The following is a 25,815-nucleotide window of genomic DNA, read 5'->3' on the forward strand; positions in this document are numbered from 1 at the left end:
AACCCACAGCCCTCAATTACAGTGACATACTTTGGTTCACTATGCAGGTCACAAACAGACATTCACACAAACACGCACAGAGTTGCTAAACCTATGAAGTGGGTTAGTATATAGCAGTGGAACTTCACATGAGTGGGCCAGTAGACCGCCACTCAGTTGACACAGATAAAAAGGTCCAGTCACAACTACATATCCACAAAACACAGGACACTGCCTCCTTCACACTACATGCTAATCCCATGACAGGGACAGTAGCTCACAATCTTCTTTTGGACCAGCATACCGGATTGCATTGTAGTCACTGCATAAGCTTTCATTGCCACACGGACGACGCCAAACCTACAGTTTACTCAAATGGACTTGTAGCACTTCTGCAACTAGGCCTCTCTAAATTTCATACTGTTAATTAACTTACATTGTTAGAGAGAACAGACAACAAAGGAGTATGTAGCACTGTACTGTAGAAAATAGTTTCCTTCCTCATATTACCTCCCTCCTTCTGCTTGGTGTCACCCCTCTCCACTAGGAGTGTCCATCAAGGTTCCACCATCATCCTACTTTTCTTCAATGTGTGCCCCAGACTTGTCCAGGCCTCAGCACCTCTTCCAACCACAACTTCTGTAAGTACATTGAAAACATGCGCCTCTTTCTGAAGTTTAAAATCCATCAGTCCCCTTGGCCATCTGCCAATGCCTTTGAGCGGTGGATGCCACCAACCACCTCAAACTAAACACATCAAACGTGATAATCACATCCTGGAATTGTACCAAGTATCACTCCTCCAGCATCTGGCCACAAGAACTGGGTTTACCCAAAACGGCCTGAACACAAATAAAAAAAGTAAATTAAATTCCCAAAAGAACTATCTTCCTTAAGCAATCAAAGTGTTGAATATTTCTTTACCTTACCTCAAATAGTACAGGCTATGATAGTCTGATTATTCTGAAGGGTTTTAAATTAAAGCCCCGCTCTGCTTAATTTGAAGGGTACAGAGAATGCAGAGTTCAGAGAACTTTTTCATTTGCATGCCCAAATTTACTTATTACCAGCACCCTAATCTCCACACCGGCTGCCAATGCCTGAACTTATCACTTTTAAGGAGATACACATCACACATTGAGTCTTGCACTGCACTGGTTGACTCCTTCCTCAACATAAATTCCACATCTAGTGCCCAATCAGAATATTGCATTCTAGGTTGGGCTTTGTCTTAAGCATCCTGTTGTAATTGGAATCAATGAACAGCCATACTACTTTGAAGCTCCACAGATGTATTTCTTACAGAGATAAGGATGACCCAGCTGTATCAGAGCAAAGGCACAGCAAACATCAACCGTCGTTCTTCAAACTCTCATATATCCCCATGTCATAAATGGAATGTTCCTATGTCACAGCAGTCTCAGCCTAGCGGAAGCTAACTAAGCAGAATATGACACATCAAGAATAGAGGAAGGAGCACTTGATTACAAACTAATTCACAAAGAAGATCAATTAAGTTCGATCCCATTGGGTTCAGCACCCAAAACAGGTCGGTATTCTGACTGTTAATACATATCAAATAAACAAATCAAGAAAGAAGCATGCTACGTGATGCACTTAAAGTGATTTGGGGACTTCAACAAGATACAATATTAGGGTTAGCATTGCTAGCATCAAGCTGTGTTTATTAAAAGTTATAGCTAATAGGGGGTCAGTAATCTTAATTGCAAAATTGATTACATAGACTCCTTAGATAAAATTTGAAACAAGTGTGTATTGCACTTTTTTTGTTCTGTGTGGATTTACATACATAATGCTTTGCATTGGGAGTTTTTATGTTTTATATATGTCTGCATGTTGCTTTCAATATTGTCACAGACGTCTTGTACCAGTATATATAAAACATAGTTTTTTGCTGTTATTTTGTCTATTTGCTTTTAAGTCCATGTCTAATATGTTTTTTAACAGCCCTGAAGAAGTGCCTATGTTAAGGGACGAAAAGCGTTGGTTGTGTCCATGTTTGTCTTTTTTGTAGAAACAAGAAATAAAAGAAAGAATATTGAGAGCACACATGGCTTATGTTGCTTTTTGATTTGTTTATTTAATATGTATTAACATTCAGTATACTGATCTATTGTGGGGACGGAAGCCAATGCGATTGAACTTAATTGATCTTCTTTGTGAATTAATTTGTAATTGAGTGCTCCTTCCTCTATCCTCAAACTTCCCTATTTTTAAGGCGCACTATATGGTTGGCCCCGGGAGTGAGCATTCGTTCTCAAGGAACTATACAGTGTGTGGCATTAGCATACCAAAACCGTTTTTCTTTTCTGAGAATATGACACATCCATTCCTCAAAAAAATCTTGGAGCACTCTTTTTCAGTCTGGATGGCTAAAATCTGGATCCGTTTGGAAAGCCTTAAAACCTTTCGGTTCATGCATGAATGATACAAACCACGGCTGAAGAAGAGGGTAGGTCTTGGAATGCATTACTTCATTTATGCTCTCACTCTTCTACAGCACTATGCCAGTTCAGAACACCATGATTGGAGCATGCCTCCAAACCTGAGGGACCACATGCAATGTTTCTTAAACAGACGAAACTACAGCTCACACCCTTTCAGCCATGCACTCTAAAAAGCCATCTCATGAACCTGGTATGAATCAGAGCCTTTTGTGGCTTCATCAGGAGTATGAAGCGCTAATTCACATGTCAATACAATACAATGCATGTACTCCAATACAATTGGCAGCTCAGAAAAACAAAGAACAAGAACACTTGGAAATACCGCCATTGTGTTTTATTGAACTCTTGGAGCCCGAGTTCAAAAGAGATACCATGGCATTTCTCTCCACTGGATCTTCCAGTTCTGGGCAATTTTTATTTACTCTTGGTCCAGGTGTACCTCTTGCCTGCAAGTCCCTAAGGGGGAATACTAAAGTGGCAGAGATGTTGTCCATCTCGTGGCCAGTGGCGTGATCGCTCAGTGTAACAACGCAGCTACCAATCTGTGTTTTTTATCCCATATAGGTCTGAGGAAGGGTCACTACTCACAAGCTCCCAACCCTGCACAAGGTGCACTGTGACCTCAAGAAGCTTCTGTGCACCATTATTCCCCATTTCTCTGAGGGTCTGTCCAACGTTCCATTATACTTTACATCTCACACTAAATGAGCAATAGAGAAATTAATGACTGTGCCTGTTCCTTATCTGAAAGCAACGCCCTGCCTTGGATGCCTCCTAAAAGTGTGGCTTTAGAGTGATCTGTAGTCAACGTCAGAGTGGGGAGACTGGCATTGGGTGGCTATGGTAGGGCATGTCTCTTTCAACTTTTTAAGAAGCCCTGTTCTCAAGGGCCATCTCTCTCCACAACCCTTATAATAAGCTCTGCGCTAGACCTTGTGGATGTCACAAAGAGCTTCTAACGAAAAACCAGTTGTGCTTATCCTTAAGGGAGCTAGGCACTCCCGCACCTTAATAGGATCCATTGCAGAACATCCACAGAGGAGGAAGCCCACCACTAATGGTTACATTTGTGGTCACTTTGTATAATACCCCAACACTATTACATCACAGATTTTGCCACTAAGATGCTAGAGGGAAAGAAGTGAGGGACTCCACAGGTTGGACACGACCTCAAAAAATTAATTGCAGGATCAATCCCTCAGGCTCTCCTTAGAAATATACAAAATAGATTACATTTTTTTGAGGTCATAGGGTCAATAAAATCATATTCACAGCTGCAGCCCCATGTGTAACTAAAAGTTTGTAATAAAAGCTAGTCACCACCCGAAATGTGCTTGAAATAAGAGAAAAAGGAAATATGTGAGACCAGGAGAAAAAAAAGAGAAATTTCTAGACCACAACGCTTATTTATTACACACTTTTAGTTACACACAGGGCTGCAGTCGGTTAATATGATTTTAGGAAGAGATTTTGAGCTTCCTTTCTTCTCACTTGTTTCTGTCTTTTATGTGCTGACATAATAAAAAATGTGTTTTCAATTGGATATTCATTGTATCGTGATGTTGCTTTTGTTTTTCCTGTTTCTAATCGTCTTTCTTTCTGCTTTTACGTATCTGTTTATAAAACATTTTCTTTCACTTCATTGTGACATCTGAATTGTTCATGAATTACAAACAATGTAGTATATATAATTGAGGATTGGCCCTGATGAAGCGACCAGTGTGTCGTGAAACATGTGTTGGCCCTTTTGCATGGATTTCACTTTTGAAGGTAAATTAAAAAATACTTGAGTCTTCTTTATGACCCAGTACCTTCTTTATGACCCAGTACCTGAATTTCATTGACCCTATGACCTCAAAAAAAGTTAGTCTCTTTCGACCATTACATCATGACTGCAGAATCCTGACCTTCTGCCCTTGACATTATTCAGGTGCTTAGTGGAAGCATGGATCAGGACTCACCTACTTACAGGACTCCAGCAAACCAACTAGTAGCCTGCACCGCCACCACTGAGAGGGAGGGACCTATTTAGGTCCTGTGCTACTGTTAACTTGGCACCGAACTGCGACATGGTGGTTGCTTGGCATGAAACCTTCCTTTTTACTGTTGTTAATAATGGCATGGGACAACCTCCTCAAGTGTCTTATAATCATCCAAGATACATCTCAAGCATGAAACACCCACAGGAAAGAGACTGTAGAGCAATGATTCAGCCAGAATTGAGGCTTGACATGGAGCATTGAAGATACAGACGTAGTGAGAGAAAATGTCAGCATACTACACACATCACAAAGAAGTAACCTGCCTGTGTCCCAGCTTCCCAATATGTGGTATGGACAGCTGCACTGTGAAATAATCAAAGACTCATTTCATTTCAATTTTATATATTTTTTTATTTGTGAGGTCCAACTTAGCTGCATTTTCCCATCCTCCCTCTCCACCCTCCAAAACACCAGAGCCACTCTATCCTCCACCCCAGCCTCCACCCCAGCACTTTCCATTCAATTGTCACCTTAGAAAATGGAACACTCCAGTGAGTTTTCATCTGCCCCTCAACATTGGCACATAGGGTGGAGCAAACAGCAGGTGAAGGAGGAGTCATATTAATTCACAGAAACAATCCTGTCGCCGCTCAGAATAAAGCAATGTGTATTAGTGCACGTGTATAAAATTACTCTATAGCTGTTTTTTGGCCCTCAAATCCTCTGGATTCTGTTTTTGTAATTCACCATGTCCTTTGGGATGATGTACTTTTCTAGCCATTGTTTTCTCTTTGTTTAGCTAAAATAAAACGGCTCCACTGAAACCTGCCCCTGCTGAAGTTTAGAACCCCCATTACCATCATCCCCTTGTCTGGTCTCTGCAATGATGACATTATCAAAATGTGATGACACTGTGATCCCTGTATTTGGTCTCTTGAAGATGTCATATCAAGAAGTACCTTATATGACTCAGTCTCAGCCCTTTAGGAGCCTGCAGGCTGCTGGGAATCCTCTCGGCGTCCCCACAAATTGTTCCACTTCTGGTTATATCCACAATGGGACAATGAGAGTTCTGGGAGAACTTAGGTTTTTCTGGGTCATATCTAAAAATATTTCTGTGAACCAAGAGTCCGTTCGTCCACCCTAGACAAAGTGCCTGTCAACACAGGAGATGACAGAAAGCCCGCTCTTTACTGAGAAACTAAAACTAGAGTAGCATTCTTCCAACCTTGCCTGTGGAAGACACGTATATATAAGGCTTGCCTGTTGTTGTTGCCCCTGCCATCTCTCGCTCAAGGAATCATGGAACTTGAGTTGTATTGCAAAATACTTCCTTTGTGGGGACCAAGGTCTTCTGAGGATGTATTTGGACGGGTAGTGAAAACCTGCACATGCACAGGGGTGCCTGTAGCATCATTGGCTTGCCACAAAGCGTCAACCAAAGTCCAGCAGCAATGGACTGATTTTTAGCACTAGTTCCTGTTTTCCCTCCACCTGGCACACTCTTTCTTTAGGAATTAGTAGTCCAGGCCTTTTTAAATTGTAGCTACCAGCTCTTGAAATGATCCAGGGGACAAGATAAGGAAACAGAAGTTCCATCTGTATTTTAAGCAGAAGGGCAGTTTCTCCCAACCTTCTAAGGCCTAAGCAGCAACACATTGCCATGTCAGCCCCATCAATTCACATCCCTTGTATTCCACTATTTCCATAGAAGGCATAAAAAGCATCCACAATTGGAGGCCCTGTGTTCTGACAACCCTCCATTAGCACTGTAACTTCTAGCCGGCTCTCAGTGCCTTAACGCTGTGAAAGCCTTTAACTTATTTTGTATTACCCTTATTCTTGCTCCTCCCCATCATCAAATGCTGTAGGCATTTACACCTTTCTCCTGTTGACCGGCATCCTCTCTTCAGGCCAGTATTCCTTGGCAATCAAAAATGGAGGATAATTTACGCCATACCCACACTCTCCAAATGGCACAGCAACTTTCTGGCACTAGGTGGTAAATTTTGGCACTGTGTTTGGCAAAAAAGGCAGAATCTTGAGATGAAGGGAGAGCAGTAAGGAAGAGGAGACAGGAATCCTTGCGGCGGATAGATGGAGTAATGGTATATTACCTCCACGTTCCTCTTCTTCGTCCAAGTCATTACTTTTGAGCTTGCCCGACCTCTGAGACAGAAGAGATCCAAAGAAAAAGGCATTAATACATGCCCGGCCTATTCAGATCACATGCCATGAAGACGACTGGCCCTCATGGCATCCACATGAATTATCCAAGTCAGTACAGAAGGCCAAAAAGCCAGTAGTGGGTGGGAAAGCCGTAATATCAGGGACGAGGAAGAGTAGGATAAGTATTAATGAAGATTATGGTAAGTAATCAGGATATTCTACTATCTGGAGGTCGCTCAGCACATGGGGTACAGCGGGCTTCATGTGGTTGGTTGGCTTAGGTGAGATGGTGCAGTAGACAGACGCCTAGGCCAACATCTGGGGTGGGAGCAAGCAACTGAACCATGTTACTTTTGCTAAACTAGCCTGCCTTGGCAAAGACACATATTAAGACAAGACATGTATAAAATGGTAATAGGCAACTCTCTTAAATCACAACATTATATCCGCATAATTTTAATTGTGCATCCTCTTTTTGCCTTTGAATTTGGTATTTTTCGCTGAATGTTATAAATGAGGCCACATTGGGTATGAATTAATTATGGGGTTACCACCAGAGGTGCTTACCACCTAGCAGTAAAAACAAAGCCAGTTGAATGCATCTGGTCATCTATTCAGCATCTAAATAAATGTTACAGAGGGCAAAATTGAACTGCTGGGTGATAAAAAATAACTCTCAAGTGCTAATGGTGCCTCAGAACTATTTGTGGCAGATCCTCTCAGGTCTAGAGAGTTTCCTTGATTCCAGCTATCCATCAAGTACTGTCAACTGATCAAAGAACCTCTGTGTTGAATTTGCTAAAAAAAAATTAACTAATAAAGTTCACGACATTTGCACTTTTCCCACATTTCCTTCAAAAACCTATCAAAGCTCCTCTATAACCATCCCACAATACAAGTCCTGTTTTTTTTAAAATTCACTTTCATACCTTCCTTCTAGGAGGAACTCGAGTCCTTTAGTGCAGGCATTAAATCAGGATCTCCTGAGCTGTCCAAGGGGGATTTTGAAATGTTGCATTTCAGCCATCATAGATAGGGTCATGGAGCTACGAATCTACCCGACCCCATTTATGGGCTACTCCATAATGAAATATGAGTAAATGAGGTGTTTCCCCCACTTAAGAACGCAAATATTGACTCTGGTGATGTCTACACGTTCCATCTAATTTCTATTTACCCTGTTCAGGACACAATTCTGGGAAAACTAATGGCCAATCGGCTTTTCAACTTTCCCTGAGGACACCACAACTTGGGAACTTCAACAGTTGGGATTTTACCCTGATGGAGGCACAGAAACTGCTCTGACAATATCAGTAGACAATGTAAGAACTATGATGGATAAAGTACAACATAACTGGAGTGATCCTGTTACATATCCCTGTTGCGCTTAATAGTGTGGACCATTCGGTTCTGATCCAGAGAGTGGCAACGATGGGGACAATGGGCTCTTCTGTGAAGCAGCTTCGATCTTTCCTGTAAGGATGCTCTCAAACTGTCTTGCTTCCTCTTTCAGGTCTAAGAGTGTTCCGGTGTAAAATGGGGTTCCACAGATCTCCTCCCAGCGTGCTGTTACTCATTATTTATGTGGAACCTCTCTTCGAATAAGGTGTTTTGGTTGAAAGGCCCTGTCAATCATGATCACAAGCATCTGATCATTCAGCTGGATCAACAGGCCCTGAAATCTCTCATGACATCAACAGTGGGTGGAAAGTACCTTTCTTAGACTCTTTGCTAGCAAGGCTCAGTCTGATATTCAGCAATAACCAATCCCATTGGATAAGGCACCCTAGCCAGTGAGCCTGAGTGATTTTCCAATGCCTGTACCCAAAGTTGTCTTTGGAATCTCTTGGTTAGATGTCTTGGGAGTCACTCTGACCTCTCTCTCAATGCACAAATTAACACTGTAGCAAGTTCCTGCTTGCATTTACTGCACCTTTTAAGAAAGGTTATAACAAATCTCTGAAAGAAATCCCATGCTACCATGGAGGTCTCTTCTTTGGACTACAGCTAGACTTTTTACACGGGACCGCCAGCCTGAGCAGTGGCGAAATGGGAACAAGTCCAAAACATTGTGGTATAGACGATCCAGTGATTACGAAAAGACCACTTTGGTCCGGGCGCCCGCAGGGACTTGCTATTAAACAAATATTTCAGTCCAAGTCTTTGTGCTTTGCACACACATGTTTTTATGTATATGAGTCTGCTAGTATTACCAACCTCCTGAACCCTTACTGACACCTGGGGGCCTGATTCTGGTCACTTCCCTGAGTGTGAAAAGCAGCACACCAGTTGCAAGGGCTAGTTTAAAGGTACAACAGTATTTTTGATGCCTAGGGTACTTTACATATGCCGAGGACCCCCACATGTAGCACTTCATTGTCCTTTACATCAGCCAAGTAGCCCAGAAACAGTGCTTCATTTGAGCAGGTTTTTTCCAGTGCTCGGCACTGGCATTAATTCATAGCACCGGCGCTTGTGACAGTCTGCCACATGGGGGCTGTCTGTCAAATTTGGATATGAGCACACCAACAGTTGTTTATTTAATATACATTAACAATCACTAATATGTGCCACCCAAGCCATTATTATAGCTTTGGGGGCCTTGGATAGTATGAATTGTCACACTTGTAGGAGTGTGATGGTTATTAGTTGTGTTGGTACTGTAATTGGCAGCGCTGGCCAGGCAATGGATGGTGCAAGCTGCCGTGTCCCACTGATGAGAGCCCATGCACTTATTGTGTTACAAATTAACCACTGCCCGGCAACTGTGTGTCTCACAGTGCACCACTAAATTAACAATTGCCTCTACTTTCCTTCCGAACTGCCACATGCAATGGAGAACAAGGCAGTTGTAGAAGTGCAAGAATTTCCTAGCTTCCTTACCTACAGTTTTGGTAGCACTGCTGGCAGGCTTTAAAATTGCTTTTCTTCAATAATGGGGATACTATGGGCAGCAGCTGCTTTTTTGTCCAAAATAAAGGAAAGGTATTTGAAAGTTTGCCAGCAGAACAGGAAGCAAGCGCCAACTCCGCTCTTTGCGCCTATGGCGGATGAGAGTATTACAATGCTGCAAATGGGCAATGGAGCAGTGTACCTGAAAAGGGAAATGGGCACTTTGCACCCGGAAGCAGACACAGCGCACCCGGAAACAGGTGTACTGCCTCGTTATTCTCCATTGTCACTGGAAGCCAACACTACACTGAACCCACTGGAAAAAGAGCATTACAATGCAAATTCCACAGCCTCCACCATTAAGATGCAACTCAGTGGCCCTTCAGTGCGTAATTCGTAAAATGTGTTAATTTATGATCCCAGAGTTTTCTGTCTGCCCCTCGTCTTGTTTAGATTCTACTCCATGTTTTTCTTCCACCACCCTACACTTCCTAGCTCTTTATCACTCTTGCAGGTTCTTTGTAAGTCATGCTTTCACCCTTCATCACTGTTTTCCTATTCTTCTTTTTACCTTTCCTGCCTTTCTCTCTCGAGCTATGAGTCAATGTCTGATGAAAAATAAGTCCCAGTTCCCATTTATGAGCGCTGGTGCCCCCCGCTCGCGCCCACTACCACAAATAAAGCACTTGCTGCATTTTGCCCGCCTCCCTATAGAGCAAATGCACACATCTTTCACTCTTATGTATCACACAGAACAGAGGCATTGTAGAGGATGTTGTCTTCAGTTTCTCGGAGGAAAACTTCAGAACAATCTTCCTTTGAAGGTGATGTACATTGAAAATCATTTGCCTTCCAGAAAGGCTCACAGCCTTTTTTTCTTTTACAGTTCTTTCTAGTGAAAGCTTTGGGGATCCTTTACTGATGAACATTGATTTTGCTGCACGAGTCTCCGGGCTAAAAAGCCACTGATGGTAGGCATAGCGCTTTACAAGTACTGAAAACATGAGTTGCCTGCCCATTTCAGATATATCATCTTTCCTTCGTCAGATTGCTACAATGTCTCACTTGCAGATATCTCCAGAATGGGAATAGATATGAAATGTATTTCCGCGCCCTCTGGTAGCGAGTGAGCCATAGATTCAGTCTCTGGAAAGTCCAGTGCCTGGAGGTCTGGGCATGTATTTGCTCACAGCTACTGGGAATCCCCTGCGACAACAGAGCTTGGACTGAGAGCACAGTCAAGTAGTCTCTGTTCCATGAGCAGAGCCTCAAAAAAGCTTTCAAGCGGAAATCATATGAAATGAAATGAAATGAAATGAAAAGGAGATTATAAAGCGCGAAACATTAACCCGAGGGTGTCAAGGCGCTTACTCATCAGACAGGATTAAATTAGGCGGTTCGAAGCACCTTAGAGACTGAACAATCCTTGTCTTCAAAGCCTTCCTGAAGGCCAACAGATGGGTTTCTTGTTTCAACCTCATTGGGAGAGAGTTCCATAATTTGCTTGTACCTACCAGAAAACTTCTTCCACCCTTTGATCCTGATGACATCACTGAAATAAGCCTTTGTTACCTTCCTCTAGCTGCCAATCACCAGCCTCCTGTACGCTGTTGAGGAACTAAGGGTATGACACAGTGGAAACTACAAAAGTCAACATGGCACTTGGAGCCCTGGATACTTTATCTTCCTGTCACGGTCTTCATAACTAAAGACCAGTGGTAGGAAAGGCAAGTCCAAGGTTTCCGAAAGGCCGTCTCTGACAACGCCTAAGTGATGTCCTTCCTCCCTTCCCAGAATTCACAGGGTAAACACACGTGATGCTGGGCCTGTCATAGGTGATGATGAACCCGCGAGAGGATGGACAGACGAAAGCAGATACTGCTGCCCCTATATGGAAAGCAGGTGAGTAGCTTAAAGTCTTCATTTTTGGATTCATAATCCTATATGTAGCATTAAAACTGACATAAACACTGAAAACTGACGACGATAACATGTAAAGCTCACAATATTGTGAAATTTAAGCATAATGAGTTACTTTTATCACTCAGCAGCAGTAAATGTGATGACCAGGTCCGCTTGCCAACAATGCAGCCTTCTCATGCCAACAGCACAACCGAAGCAGGACGCGTACCTCCCTAGCCATTGGGAGCATCCGCAGTCTAAAGTGGTCTGATGAGACCGTTCCTCTGTATCTCTGCAAACGCAAATTATGCTCTTAAGTTAATAAAAAATATTAAATAATTAAATACAAAATAAATAAATAAATAGTAATAAATCAACATATCATAATACCTAGCAAGAATAAGGCTCTGAGTGTTGCCTGTTAGCTAATACAATACATGTCACATGAACATATATTATATATGACTTGGTAATTTGCCTGTTCTAATGGCGTACGACCCATGTTTGCCTGAAGAATTGAGTAACTTTGCCAAAGCAGGTCTCTTTCTACTTAGATTGCCTTCTACGCTACCCAAAGAGCCTCAGATACCTTCAAAGCCTGGATGCCCCTCTCTTTTCCTGTACCTCCTCCCCCGTGCCTCAGAAGGGAGGGCTGTCCACCTGTCCAAGCGAGCAAGGAGGAAAAGATTCTGTCCCGTCACACACCCATGACCAAACAACAGTCCTCGTCTCATTTTGTGTAGTCACCGAAGGACACAATGTGTATTTTCTGTTTAGGAATGTATAACACACATACCCTCAAAACATGAGGCCCCCAAAGAACCAGAGGGGGTTGAATTGCCCACATTAATGCACCCAAGACTGGACCGATTTTACCCACACACCCCTCTTCATAGAAAATGTAGATGCGATTAAACTTTGTTTGATCCTAGCCTATCACTTGAACCTTCCCATCATTTCCACTGAAAAAATATTTAACTTCTGAAGAATTATAGGTGAATAGTAAACATACAATATGTGCATATTCAATAACAGCACTGCAGTGTGTAGCTTGTGATGGAGAAAAGCACTGTGCAGGGGAGGGCCAGTGAGTAAGAGTGGGGGAGGGGTGCCAACAAAAGTGAGGATGGATGCTCCATTCGCTAAGGGCTTCCAGGTTAGATGCCCCCGGATTACTTAGGTCAGAACTGGGAGAAGTGAGCATCTGCGGGATCCACCACACAGCGGCGGAAATTGACACCAAGGGTGACGGACGTGAGCCTCAAATTTTGGCCCAAGGAAATATGATCACGTCATTTGTGTTTGTAAAAAAGAGGCATGGCCTTTGCTGCCCCTGATCAGTAGATGGCATAGAGGATTTGGCATCGACAGCTTAACTGTTAACTATCAGCTGGCAGGGCACAATGAGATCTGCATGTCTCTTCCACAAAGATCAAAACCCACTTCCCCCTTCTGCAGTGGAAGTGTGGTCCTATAATAATAACAAAACACTATAGGCAAGAGATGCTGGTGCTTTGAATGTGGGTGTTACTACCATAGCTCGATTATCATTCCTTTTAGCTCTGTTATGGTAAGTGTGGTGGCAGTGCATGATGGTTGTTAGTTGGATTTGAAAGGACCTACCATGGGCAGTGGGCATAAGACTGTAGCACCAATGCCCAGTGGCTCAAACTAGACGTGATTAACGCTCTCTGCTTGTAGGGATTATCGTACATCTGTTAGTTAAACTGCACCTGTATAATACTGATATCATACTATTATTAACTGAGCCTAAACCATTATGAATGACACTGTACAAAGCCCAATCAAAGCTTGATCCAACACAGTTCTAAATTAGCAGCTGAAAAACTCTAGGATTTTGTCCCCTAGAATCTCCCCCCCCCCCACCCCCCCCACCACTAAACACCTTTTGATCCAACACTTTTGGCACCTACTCTCATTTTTCTTTAACCCTCTCCCCCCCCACCTCCCAGCTACTGACCACACTCTCCTTGGTTACAAACTCGCAGTGAAGAGCGAGAAATAAAAGTGCAATGGGGATTTGGCACAACTGACATTATTTACAAGTGGTGAAGAGTCACATGACTGTGGCGAAAAGGCAATGGTGTTGCGTCAGAGGCAGCAGTTAAGAGCAGCAGGAAGCAATGGCAAGGGGGGCAAAGGCAACGGGCAACAGTAAAAGATGGCCACTGGGGAACATGATGGGATTAAAAATGGTTCCTCCCGCCCTACCCCGCCCTCCCTCCCCTTTGTTTGATTTGTCTTTTTTTTCTTATTTTCTCTTTTATTTCCTCTGCTCATTCCTCCAGTAATGGCTGTTTCAGATAGAGACTTCGTACTCCCTCGTGTCCTGCAGGAGAAGAAAACAGGAGATGGCTGAAACTCGAGAAGCTCCATAGCTTAAAATGTAAAGTCTTTTATGTTTGCAAACTCCTACATCCTACATCATGTAATTAGTAGAGAATTCTCGATAGATTTTATTCCAGTAGTTAATTTATTGATTTAAAACCCCTCAATTTTAGGGGAGGATTTTGGTATATTGTACAACCCTATGAAATATTTTTTTTAAAAGGTGGTGATAAAAAAGTTGTGGGGAGGCCAAAGAGAAAAGAAAGGTATTGCAGCGCAAGAGATGTAAACTTTGTACTCCCACAAATCCGACAGGACAAAAAAAAACAGGAAAGGGCAAAGATCAGCGAAGCTCCTTAACTTAAATGTGCAAAGTCAATAATGTTTCCAGACTACTCGTGCATTCTACATCACATAACTATTAAATAAGCCTTGATAGATTCTATTCTAATATTTTATGTTTCTTCTCTGAAGATCTGAATCTATATCCAAGTGTAAACACCAGTTTGCACAAGTAGAGAACTTGCACCCTGCAGAGCTTTAGAGGCCACCAAGGCCAACTTTAATTGGACAGCAAATTGCACAGAGGGTTATATGTTAGGAAGCACAGACTCTTCTTCAGCATCCAAACTGATGGAGGCACACACTAGTTAAATAAAGTCACCTCATCAGGCACAAAGCTTTCAATATATGGCCTTTAAGTGTTTGAAATAAACATTGACCAGCTTGGTATCAGCTAAAGAGGGTGCAAACCCAGAAGCATCCTCAGGCATAGGATTATTAACCACCACTTCCAATTCAGCAATATTTTAACCCTGAGCCTTATGTAGAATCAAAGGTGATGCATGTACATAAAGGAAAGTAGCTATACAGTATATCCTTGCTCAATCCCAACTACCTTTCTAAAACCAGTCACCATGGCACACTTTGGTTAAATGCTTAACTAAGGCTGCTGCCTCTTTTGTGTCTATCACAGGGTTATTCGGCCTTTTGGCCATCACCAGGACAACACTTGGGCTGGTCACATTACCAAGATGGCCTCTGTTTGATTGTGCAGGTCTTCAGTGGCATTATGGGACTTTAGCATGGAACAATACTCGATTCTGTTAGAGAGTGGTGTGTGCAGCACACTTACCCCAGCCTCGTAGAGGGGGTTGTTGAAATCCGACTCAACTGTGATGGGGCTGTAGGAGTGGGAGTTCGAGAAGGAGAACCCAAAGAGTGACTTTCCTTGGAACCTGGGGTAGGAGTTAAGTTTTGAAGTATGTGTGAAAGAGAAAAGAAAAACAGAAAAAGAAGATGGAGGTAAAAGAAAGACAGTGCATGAAAAGTGTAGTAAAGAAGTAAAGAGAAATGGAGGGAAGAAAACAGAGAAGCAAATGTAGGGAATATGGAAAGATGATAGACAAGAAGTTGAATATAAAAGAAGGTAGAGAGGAGATAAATGAAGTAATGTGAATCGAAATGAAGGCAAGTAAATATGTACAGGAGGAAAGAAGAGTAGAGAGAAAGAAAGGCAGTGAGAGGAGTGGAGGGAAGAAGGAAGGAAGCAGAAGGATGGTGGAAAGGAAAGGAATGGATATATTAAGGAATTTTGGACGGAAGGTAGAGAAGAGTAGAAAGAAACAAAAAAGAAGAGAAACATGGACATTTTATTAGACATTACTTTGTGTAATCGCACATATTTCTTCCAAAACTATCCCACAAACGTTATCAGTAATTTATAATGCACGATTCTTTCTTAAAACCAATGTGAAACATAGTTTTAACTTAAGGTATAGAATTCCTTTTCAAAACAAACTTTATCAGTCCTGTCGGTGGCCTGAACATTGGTCATTTAACTGAGACGCACACCTCATTTAAACCCCACCTCTATGCAGCACTCACTTGGTATAGTATACATAAATTCCACCAATCAGAAGAATCACCAGCACAATTGGAAGGAAGATCGCCAAAGCAATGTTTCCTCCTTCCATCTGATGGGAGGGGTCTGTGGTCTGAGTGACTGCAGGACAGATAAAGAGAAACAGATGAAACATCTTCATAATCACAATACAATGAATGACATTAATTTATATTTCTCTATACATTTATACCTTGAAATCTCACATATCTGAGTTATTTATTACAAATTACAGTCTCACAACATGACATTAGGATTGAAGACTAATGGCCTTAGCCTGTAAGATAGTGCAGAGGTTAATGCACCTCCTGAAGAAGATATCTGATATTTCATAGGATGACAAATTACCTAATTAAACCCACACGTATTTAAATTCATGTATGCAAATCCCTTTCTTTATTGTAGTCTTACACAATGTATGTAGCCTGTATGTATGTATTACCAATTTTAGGCAGAGAAAAGAAATGAACAACTGAGAGATGACGTGATTTGCTCTTGCTCACAGAAATCTGGTGTAGTGTGGGAACAGAGATATAAACCTGGATATCACTATTCTACAGGGGACACATAAGACACTAAATCAGATCTACATGTAATCAGTGGACAACAAGCCAATCCAACTAGAGTACCACATTTCGATCTAGCCACTAGACCACATTGCAATATAAAGATTAGAGCCCGACACATCTGAACTAAAAAATACATTTCATCTTATCCACAAGAACACATGCCAACTTGGCCACTAGACTACATCTCCAATTTACCACCTAACCACATGTCAACTTCACTGCTGACCCACATCTCACCTCATGATCTAGGCAGGCGTGGCCGGTTCAGGTAAGAGCGGTGGGGCAGTGGAGCAGGGGTGAGTCGACAGACTACGGAATGGGGAAAATAAATTTAAAATAAATCAAACCACTTAACTTGCACTCGCAGCATCGCCAATTCAGTGATGCGGTGAGCACAAGGTAAATGGTTTTATTTATTTATTTTCAGTTCACAAAAAATCTGTAAATGTCAGATCCTAAAAACCTAACCAAGGGAATGGGAATTCAGCTGAATGTGCGAACAAACACAAGACCCCAGTCCAAAGAAAAAAAAAATATTTTTGTGAGTCCCCTCGCTCACCCAGGGTTGCCCCTAAGTGACATGCTTCATCATTGGGGCCATCTGAGCCCCGTTTTTTGCTAAGAGAAATGGCCGATTTTCCAACACACTCGGCCCGGCCATACTTTGGTCTCATGACTGATTATAGTTTGCCTCTTTTAACTTCCAGCGTTATCAATTTGATTTCTTGATAATCTTGACAACCGCACTAGTACCTGCCTCAGTTATGCTGCGGGGGCAAGACCGAGGAACACTTTCATATCCTCCCAAGATGGCCCATGTGTATTGCCAACAGTAGCAGCCATCGTAGGTCTGCTTTAACTTCCACAGTCTAGTCAAACTTGGTACACTAGCATGACTAGGCTTTCATTCCTACTTAAACTGCACCAGGAGAGAGACAAGCTAAGATGCGGTCTGCCCGGGTGCCCGTAGGCGTTATTAGACGGAGGTGTGCTTCGACGAAGTAAGTTCCTTTTCCTCAACAGGTTCTTCTGGACTTTTCAAAGCAATATATATATATATTTTTTCTGTTTGTTTGAGCATCTGTTATCCACGTTATGGGCAGACACAGCAATATGCTTTGCTGGTAGTTCTCTTATGTTCTTCTCTTCGCTCACAGTTAACTACAATTCTCTGTATCTCTTTAGGGTATGACTACAAGCCCCTCTACCCCGGCAGGCCATGAGGCATAGTATTGCCAAAGCATAAGTATGTTCCAGAAGTTTTGAGAACATTACGTGTTTATATGTTGTATATCATGTGGAGTCCAGTTTTTTCACGAGTGTTTTTAAAGTTATATCTCTGCATCTAACTATGCTTTCTCACAAAGGAGACGTCTGATGTGTTTTATTATGTCACATTAGATTAAAGCACTAATTAATTATTATCTCTAAGGGCACCAACTATAGAGGATACATTAATCGGATTACCTCATTGGGTATGGACCTGCCCACATGAGAGGTGGGCAGGCATTATGTGCTAACTTTTCATTCTGTTTTATTCCCTGAAAAGATACTATGAGTCAAAGACTAAACCGTATGTATTTTGAATCGGGTGCTCACACATTAGGTGTGCATCCTCACTTTATTATAGGTTTTCACAAGGAGTGGCACACATGGGGCTGGTCCCCGTGTGGTCCTGAAGAAGAGGTTTAGGGGATTCCTCGAAACATGTCGACCGAACATTAGGGACTGTATACACATAATAGTTATATCTTTTCCCTACTATTTAACCCCCTTTTTATCCATACCAACTAGGAGCGAGAATAAAACATTAGCTCACTAGCTAGGTATTTTTAACATCACTTTCACCACTCCACGAACACTGCACTACACATTTCTTCACAAAAAAGTGCTCCTACGTAGGTCCACAAGTCGCAGCACGCCCCATGCAGCAGCTCTTTGGGATGGCCCCAACAATGAAGCATGTCACCTAGGGTCAACCCTGGGTGAGTGAGGGGTGTAAAGAAAAGACATTTTTTTTCTTTGGACAGGGGTCTTGTTTTTTTCGCACATTCAGCGGAATCTACATTCCCTTGGTCAGGTTTTTTGGATCTGACATTTACAGATTTTTTGTGAACTACATGTACATTGGAGGGTGAACCTAACCAGTACCTCCATCTCCCCCTTTTTTGATTGTATTTATTTATTTTCCCCATTCCATCGTCTGTCGAATACCGCCACCCACCGCTCTTACCTGAACCGGCCGCGCTTGGTTCTAGGCAACTTATACAGCACTTATAGCGCGCACGGATACTCAAGAGTGTCCCGGCGCGACAGCCAACTAAAGGAGATAGGACAAAAAGGCGTTAGGAGGAGCTGTACGTTAGTTAAAAAGAAAGGTCTTTAACTGCTTCTTAAACAGCCTGAGATCCTGAGTGTTTTGCAGTTCATATGGGAGGGTATTCCAAGCTTTGGCTGCCTTGAAAGAAAGAGAGCTACCCCCCGTTCGAGCAAGGCGAAAACGGGGGATGACTGCAAGGCATTGTGCAGCTGAACGCAGATGTCTTCGGGGCGCATAGAAGTCAAAGTGTCTCCTGAGATATGGTGGCCCAGATTTTTATAGGGCCCCATGGGCCAAGGTGAGGGCCTTGAACAAAACGCGTTTCACCACAGGAAGCCAATACAAATCCCGGGGATGTTGCTTTGTACTTGATCTGCCCGGAATGCCTAGCAGCACTCTTGCTGCCGCGTTCTGGATTGTTTGCAGCTTTTTTAGCTGGTATCCGGGAAGACCAATATAAAGTGCATTGGCGGAATCAATACGCGACAGAATGAGGGCATGAGTCACCATTTCCTTGGCCGATCTAAGCAACAGTGGGCAACTTCTCACCTTAGCTACTAGAGAACTGACACAACTCCGAAGATTATCAATTGAATTAAGAACAGATTTTTAGGCAAAACATGCACGACTCTCACAGCATTCTCGAAGACAAACCATGACTTTTTTTTTAGGGTAGAAACAGATTCGCTATCCACCAAATCAAATTGTTTATATGTCAGTCAGTCAGTCAGTGATACTTTATTCGATAAAAAATTTTCATCATAAAAGTAATATACAGTATTCATGACCTATGTGGACACATGCTACAAAATACAATATAAATCATCATTAAAATTTGTACAACATATGTCACGTAAAAATTCACAATACAGGAAATACAAGTTCAAATTCATCAATTTACTCTGCGTTTAACAGCATAACTACTCATTTCACCTACTAAGTAAATAACAGGGGCCACTAACCTAGCCCAAGGGCCATTCCCTCATTATGACGTCCCGGCCTGCAAGGTAAGTAGGAGCTTTAGTCTCCTCATACGGATCACCCAAGCACTTCCGATAAATTTGGCGACACCACACACCAATGAGGAGGAGGATGTATCAGTACAGAAGACTCGCAGGGCCATTGCGTGGCATCGAAGGCCCAGGCCCCTGCATAAAGGTTTTAACCATATCCTCCTAGATACCCTGTAAGCCGGGCAAGCAAACATAAAATGCGCCACAGACTCAATAGGGGCTGCACAACACGGGCACGCCTTTGATATACTACCTTGTGCGTTCCACCCAAAGGTAAAGGCATTTACAGGGAGGGTTCCAAACCTAACTTTTAAGTATAATGATCTGTCAAGTGGTTTCTCGATGTAATCAAGGAGTGGTTCAAATTGGCATGACCCCTTTATTTCTAGAAACCGCTCGGTGAGAGAACCCCCAACACCTCTACGCAAGCTCTCCAGCTGGACCCACTCCCAATAAAGCTTCTTAATGACTAGTTTAGGTGGCGGGGATTGACTCTTCCATAGATCACTTAGGCCTATAAGTCCCACCAGCTGCCGTAGGTTGCTCAACCACTTAATCCTGTTACCTTTGTCCAACAAGATAAGTTCGTCCAATGCAGCAGCGTAGTTCTTGAGCTCCTCAGTCCTTCTCAGCCGCACCCAAAAAAGTAGAGGGCGAAGGCGCACTATTTCCTTAAGGGGGCGCCTGCCCATATCTAAACGTAATGGTATCAATGGGGTAGAAGCTGGTAAGGCAACCAGATCTCTCAAGAACTTATTTTCTGAGGTAATTAAATCCGGGAGATTCTCGAACCCCCAAAGTTCAGAGCCGTACAGAGCACTTGGCAATATTTGGCCTTCATAGATAGCTAGGGCCGGGGCCACGGGTTTACTCACTGACACCCTATGCTCGCGTATTACCACCCCAGCAACTCTTTTGAAATTTAGTAACATTTTAGCCAGATGGTCATTCCAGCGCATCCGACTATTCACCCTAACACCCAAGTAGTCAAAGGACTCCACCATATCCAGAGACTCCCCATTGAGCGAAAAATTATTTTGAAATCTTCTGGAAGGGGAAAGGGCCATAAGTTTCGTTTTCGAGGTGTTAATTGTGAGGCCCCTATCATTACAGAAATCACTGAAGCGATGTAATAGCTTTTGAAGACCTGCCGGGGTTTTTAAAATCAAAATGGTGTCGTCCGCGAAGAGGAGAGTTGGTATTTTTTCCCCAGCCAGGGAAGGCGCATCCGCCGACTCGTCCCTCAGGTGGTCCACCACACCATTCACAAATAGGGAAAATAGGGTCGGCGCCATGACACATCCCTGGCGGACTCCCCTCCTCACGGGAACCCTCTCGGTCAATTGGCCTTGGGTACCCCATCTGATTCTTGCATAATTATCTTCATGGAGCTTGACTATAAGGTCCAGAAGGTAACCCGGCAAGCCCATCTCCTCCAAAACTTCCCATAGCCTAGCTCGGGGGACCAGGTCGAACGCCATCCTGAGATCTATAAACGCCAGGTAGAGACTACCATGGTTAATTAACACAGTTTTACAATAGATCGCAAAAAAGCGGAAGACCTGGTCCATTGTACCCACTTTTTTCCGGAACCCGGCCTGGAAATGAGAGAGGACCTGCTCCTCCTCCATCCATGCACCTACTCGCAAAATGATGACCCTGCCGACCACTTTCTGAATCACATCTATCAGACTAATTGGTCTGTAGTTGGCAGGGTCATCCCTGTCACCCTTTTTATAGACCGTGATCACTTCAGCCCCCTTCCATGAGTCTGGGACAGGATGTCCCTTGGCTATTAGGTTCATTATTAATGCAATGAGTGTGGCCCAAGCTGTGGGTTCTTTCCCCCGGAATACCATCTTGGCCCGCTGCCTTCTTCGGGGTTAGGTGTCCTATGGCCACTACTATCTCAGAAGGCACAAATGGATTCTCAAGCGTGGATACAAGGGGGGCCCGATTGGCTGGATCCCGAAAAAGGAATTCGGGTGCATCTTGACCACCGTATATTGTTGAAAAATGGGAATACCATTGTTGGCTAGTGATGTGATTAGCCAGCAGGGGCCTATTATAATTTCTGGCCTTATTAATCAAATCCCAGAACAGTGAACCATTTTTCATTTTAGATGCATTTTTGAGGTCCTGCCAATGCTGTTCCTCCCACTCTTTTTTAGCCCGCGCTAGTTCGTGCGCATACTCCCTCCTAACTATTTTAACTAACGGTTGGTTCTTTTTACGGAGGGCGGCAGCTAACTCACGTCTTTTGGCCCGACACTTTGTAGAGTACCAGGGGTTGCTGGGTTTAGGAGCTTTTGTTTTATTGCTCTTAGTTAAAAATAGTTTACCAACTTCTTCAATAGTGTTATTATATACCCGAGGAAAAGGTGAATCCTGAACAGCCCCTATCCCCATAGCTAGGGCCTCCAGCTCACTAGTCAACACATCAATGTGTGACTTAATCTTTACCAGTTTATCTGGGTGAGAGCCAACCTTGTCCCATTTCAATCTTAGGTTACCGTCATAAGGAGTCACCTCCTTTGTTGTCTTCGATGGGGCTGTGTTTGGGCCACCTTTTAGATTTCTCCACCCTAACGACAGACATAAAGGGTTGTGGTCACTATCCTGCGAAGGAACCACCTCCATATCGACTAAATCACGCCACATAGTGACGTCCAGTAAAATATAATCAATTCTGGACGGGCTGTTGAGTCTGTTGAACGTCATTGCCCCGTTCCGATCAGAAGGAGATCTACCATTCACTGCTTTCAAGTTATAATCCACAGAAAGAGCGTTAATCTGTAATGCTTTAGCGGACCACTTTTTAATCGGGGGTAGTGCCAGTGCGGGGATAGACCAGCTAGCGTCATCCTCCTCTATACCCAGGGGGTCATCCTCACTTAAGGGTTCGAATGTACAATTGAAGTCACCCCCCACAAGTATTTTAGAATTTGAGGTACAATTAGCTAGTGCCTGTTCTAGAATCGTAAAGGTACAAGGCATTTTATCTCCCCGGGTCCCTCTAGCATAAATATTAAATAGCTCCATCTTACTTCCCCTCACCTGGCCTGGAAATGAAAGATGTTGAATGTCCCTACACTCCGAATCATGAACTGAGATATTCCAGTTTAGATCTATTTTTATCCAAATATGTAAGCCCCCAGAGGGTCTACCCTTTCCACAACTGTAAGTGGGTACACAAAAAGTAGCGTATCCAGTTTTATAAACTGGTGATAAACTCCAAGTTTCTTGGAACATACATATATCAAATTTTTCAATAAAGTTGTTCCAATCCGGGAGAACCAATTTTTTTTCCAACCCTGCTATGTTCCAAGACAACAGATGAATTATGTCTTTACCGCTAGTGGGCGGAGCTAAGATAACTCCATTTTCTCCAACCGCTACCCCTAAATTGGGTGTTTCAAAATGCTCTACCTGGTTTAGAAGCTGGTTATCGTTATCATTAGTGCTACCTCCCACGGATAGTTGGTGGGTAGTAACAAAAAGTCCAATAGCAGCCCTAGTTTCCGGGACCAAGGGTACCTCATCACTGATTTGGGGTTCATCAGCTTCGTTAGATATCACAATTGCGTTCCCCTCTAATCTGCCTACACTTTGGCTATCCCGCTTACCCTTCCTATACTGTAATCTTCAATCGCAATCATCCATGCCGGAAAAAACATCAAACCTATTCCCTAGCTCTAGGGGCGTGAAAGGCCTCATATGCTCCACTCTCTGGTTGTTGTACCTGGGGCCTCTAAAAGGTATCGTATTCCAACCTTGTTGGTCGGATCGCAGGTTCGTAGCATGTAGTGCTGTAGGAATGACTGGATAGGGTCTATAGTTTTTCCCGGCATGGGTTAGGGGGAACACCAGGGACCTAGGGTAAAAATAGGTCAGGGCTCGAGGACTAATTTGGCTGTTACCATTACCTAAAGGCCAATTCAATTTAAAATCAACCGCTTCTGGATCTCTAAAATTAATCAGGACTATGTCTCCCTCAACATCCTTACTTCTACCACCAAGCCAAGGGAGACGTCTGGCATATAATATCTCTCCATTAATATTCTTGTTTATAGGTCTATGTATTCTTAACCAGTGTATAATTTAGTTTTTCAGCTGGTAGAAGTCTTCTCTCTTATTATCAGCCAATACAGGGACCCCTGTCAAAACCACCACCAAGGGCACAGCTTCTGGGGGTAAATCAACCTGTGGACCATGGATCCTAGAACCCCCATCCCGCATGGAGCTTTCCTGCTCCTGACATGTAATCCCTTGTGGTGCTATACTGATCTCCTCCCCATGGGCTGTAACAAGCTTACTAGTTAGGTGTTCCAAGGACGTCCGGGGGCCCTTTCTAACACCGTCAGGAACTGTATAATCCCCGACCTGTAGAACATAACTACTAAAATCAGGAATTTCTTGGAGAATATTACTGGTAGGAACTGGGGCCTGGAAACTAGTACCATTCGTTTGCACCTTTTCTACGGTAGTCATATTTCTCAGTGTGGATTCAATATTCTCAAGCCTGTGCTCCAGCCTCCTCAGATTGTCAATAATGGGCAATATGAGAGTACTAAGCATATCTCCCAGTTTGGTTAGAAGAGCAGTAGCGATAACAGGCGCCTGCGGAGAGTTAACAGCGGGCTGAATGGGCTCCGGATTAATCGCGACTAAATCCGAGCCCACAGAGAAGGTACAAGTGGCCGGAATTGGCCTACATTCTGGCCCTATTGCTAGCCCTGTAGCAATTTCATTTCGAGTCTTTGTATGTTGGCCAAACTCCGAATGATAGATCCTAGGGTTAATTGGGGCCGCCCCCTCCTTACGTCTTATTTTCCTAGGAGGAGGACCATGAATTTTCTCCTTGGCCTGGATCTTAGCCTTTTTCCCATTTTGTAACCCCCGGCCTAGAAGCCGTGTATCAGAGACCTTAGGATTTCTTATATCATTTAAAGGAAGGGGATCACTAATAACATGAACACTGGGAACACAATTTGTAGGGGAACAATCACGTAATAATAGCGGGACATCCTCTTGAGAGGGAAGGGCATCACTAATACCACAGCTGTCACAATCGACTGCGGGAACCTGAGGAATAGGATCCCCTGGGGCCCTACTTTTCATGTTCTCAATTGAGCGTCGGCGTTCAGATCTACGCTCGGCCAAAGTATCACCTTGGTCGTCCACCATTATGATCTTCTTCTTGAAATAACTATCTAGGGGGCCGTTTACCACGCCCCTCAACGTATCCCCTGGTATTTCGTTCCCACTCAAGGCCATTACAATAATAATATACCCCTGAAACCCAAAATCACAGTGACCAGGCCCAGCCCAGCCTCGATCGGCCTCGGAGGGCCTTAGAGGGCCCGCTCTTTGCCCGGTCTTCGCTCCGGGTTGCGTTCCGCGCACGTCCCGCTAGCGCGTACAGGGATAGGCCACGTTATATACCAATATGCTGGGAAGGAGGAGCCGGGAAGAGGAATCAGGTGGGGCGGGTGTATTGACGCCGGGCTACCTGGTCCTCGCAGTCCCGGAAGAGTACACAACTCCAATTCATGCAGGTATCCCACTGTTGCAGGAAAGCGTCCTCAATGTCCGTGAGCCAAGGTAAAATGATTCTCTGCACCAACAACACCTACGAGCGGCCCCCGCGAAGCGGGGGCCGCGAGGCGTGAAGTAGGCTGGCAGGGAGGAGCCGGGAAGAGGAATAAGGTGGGGCGGGTGTATTGACGCCGGGCTACCTGGTCCTCGCAGTCCCGGAAGAGTACACAACTCCAATTCATGCAGGTATCCCACTGTTGCAGGAAAGCGTCCTCAATGTCCGTGAGGCAAGGTAAAATGATTCTCTGCACCAACAACGCCTACGAGCGGCGCCCGCGAAGCGGGGGCCGCGAGGCGTGAAGTAGGCTGGCAGGGAGGAGCCGGGAAGAGGAATCAGGTGGGGCGGGTGTATTGACGCCGGGCTACCTGGTCCTCGCAGTCCCGGAAGAGTACACAACTCCAATTCATGCAGGTATCCCACTGTTGCAGGAAAGCGTCCTCAATGTCCGTGAGCCAGGTAAAATGATTCTCTGCACCAACAACGCCTACGAGCGGCTCCCGCGAAGCGGGGGCCGCGAGGCGTGAAGTAGGCTGGCAGGGAGGAGCCGGGAAGAGGAATCAGGTGGGGCGGGTGTATTGACGCCGGGCTACCTGGTCCTCGCAGTCCCGGAAGAGTACACAACTCCAATTCATGCAGGTATCCCACTGTTGCAGGAAAGCGTCCTCAATGT

General features: G+C 43.9%; 1 protein-coding gene across 1 annotated transcript in view; it reads right to left on the bottom strand.

Moving 5' to 3' along the window:
• Nucleotides 1-13,634: 13,634 nt before the first annotated feature.
• SEZ6L2 (seizure related 6 homolog like 2) overlaps nt 13,635-25,815 on the bottom strand; it is a 256,811-nt gene continuing 244,630 nt past the window's right edge. Inside the window, exons 16-18 of the mRNA XM_085614538.1 lie at nt 15,629-15,746; nt 14,877-14,979; nt 13,635-13,742 (exon numbers count right to left, since the gene is read on the bottom strand). Coding sequence (XP_085470664.1) covers nt 13,713-13,742; nt 14,877-14,979; nt 15,629-15,746 — 251 coding nt within the window. The 3' untranslated portion in view covers nt 13,635-13,712. The remainder of the gene's footprint in view (nt 13,743-14,876; nt 14,980-15,628; nt 15,747-25,815) is intronic.

This window comes from Triturus cristatus, chromosome 7 (genome assembly GCF_964204655.1).
Source record: "Triturus cristatus chromosome 7, aTriCri1.1, whole genome shotgun sequence".
Lineage (NCBI taxonomy): Eukaryota > Metazoa > Chordata > Amphibia > Caudata > Salamandridae > Triturus > Triturus cristatus.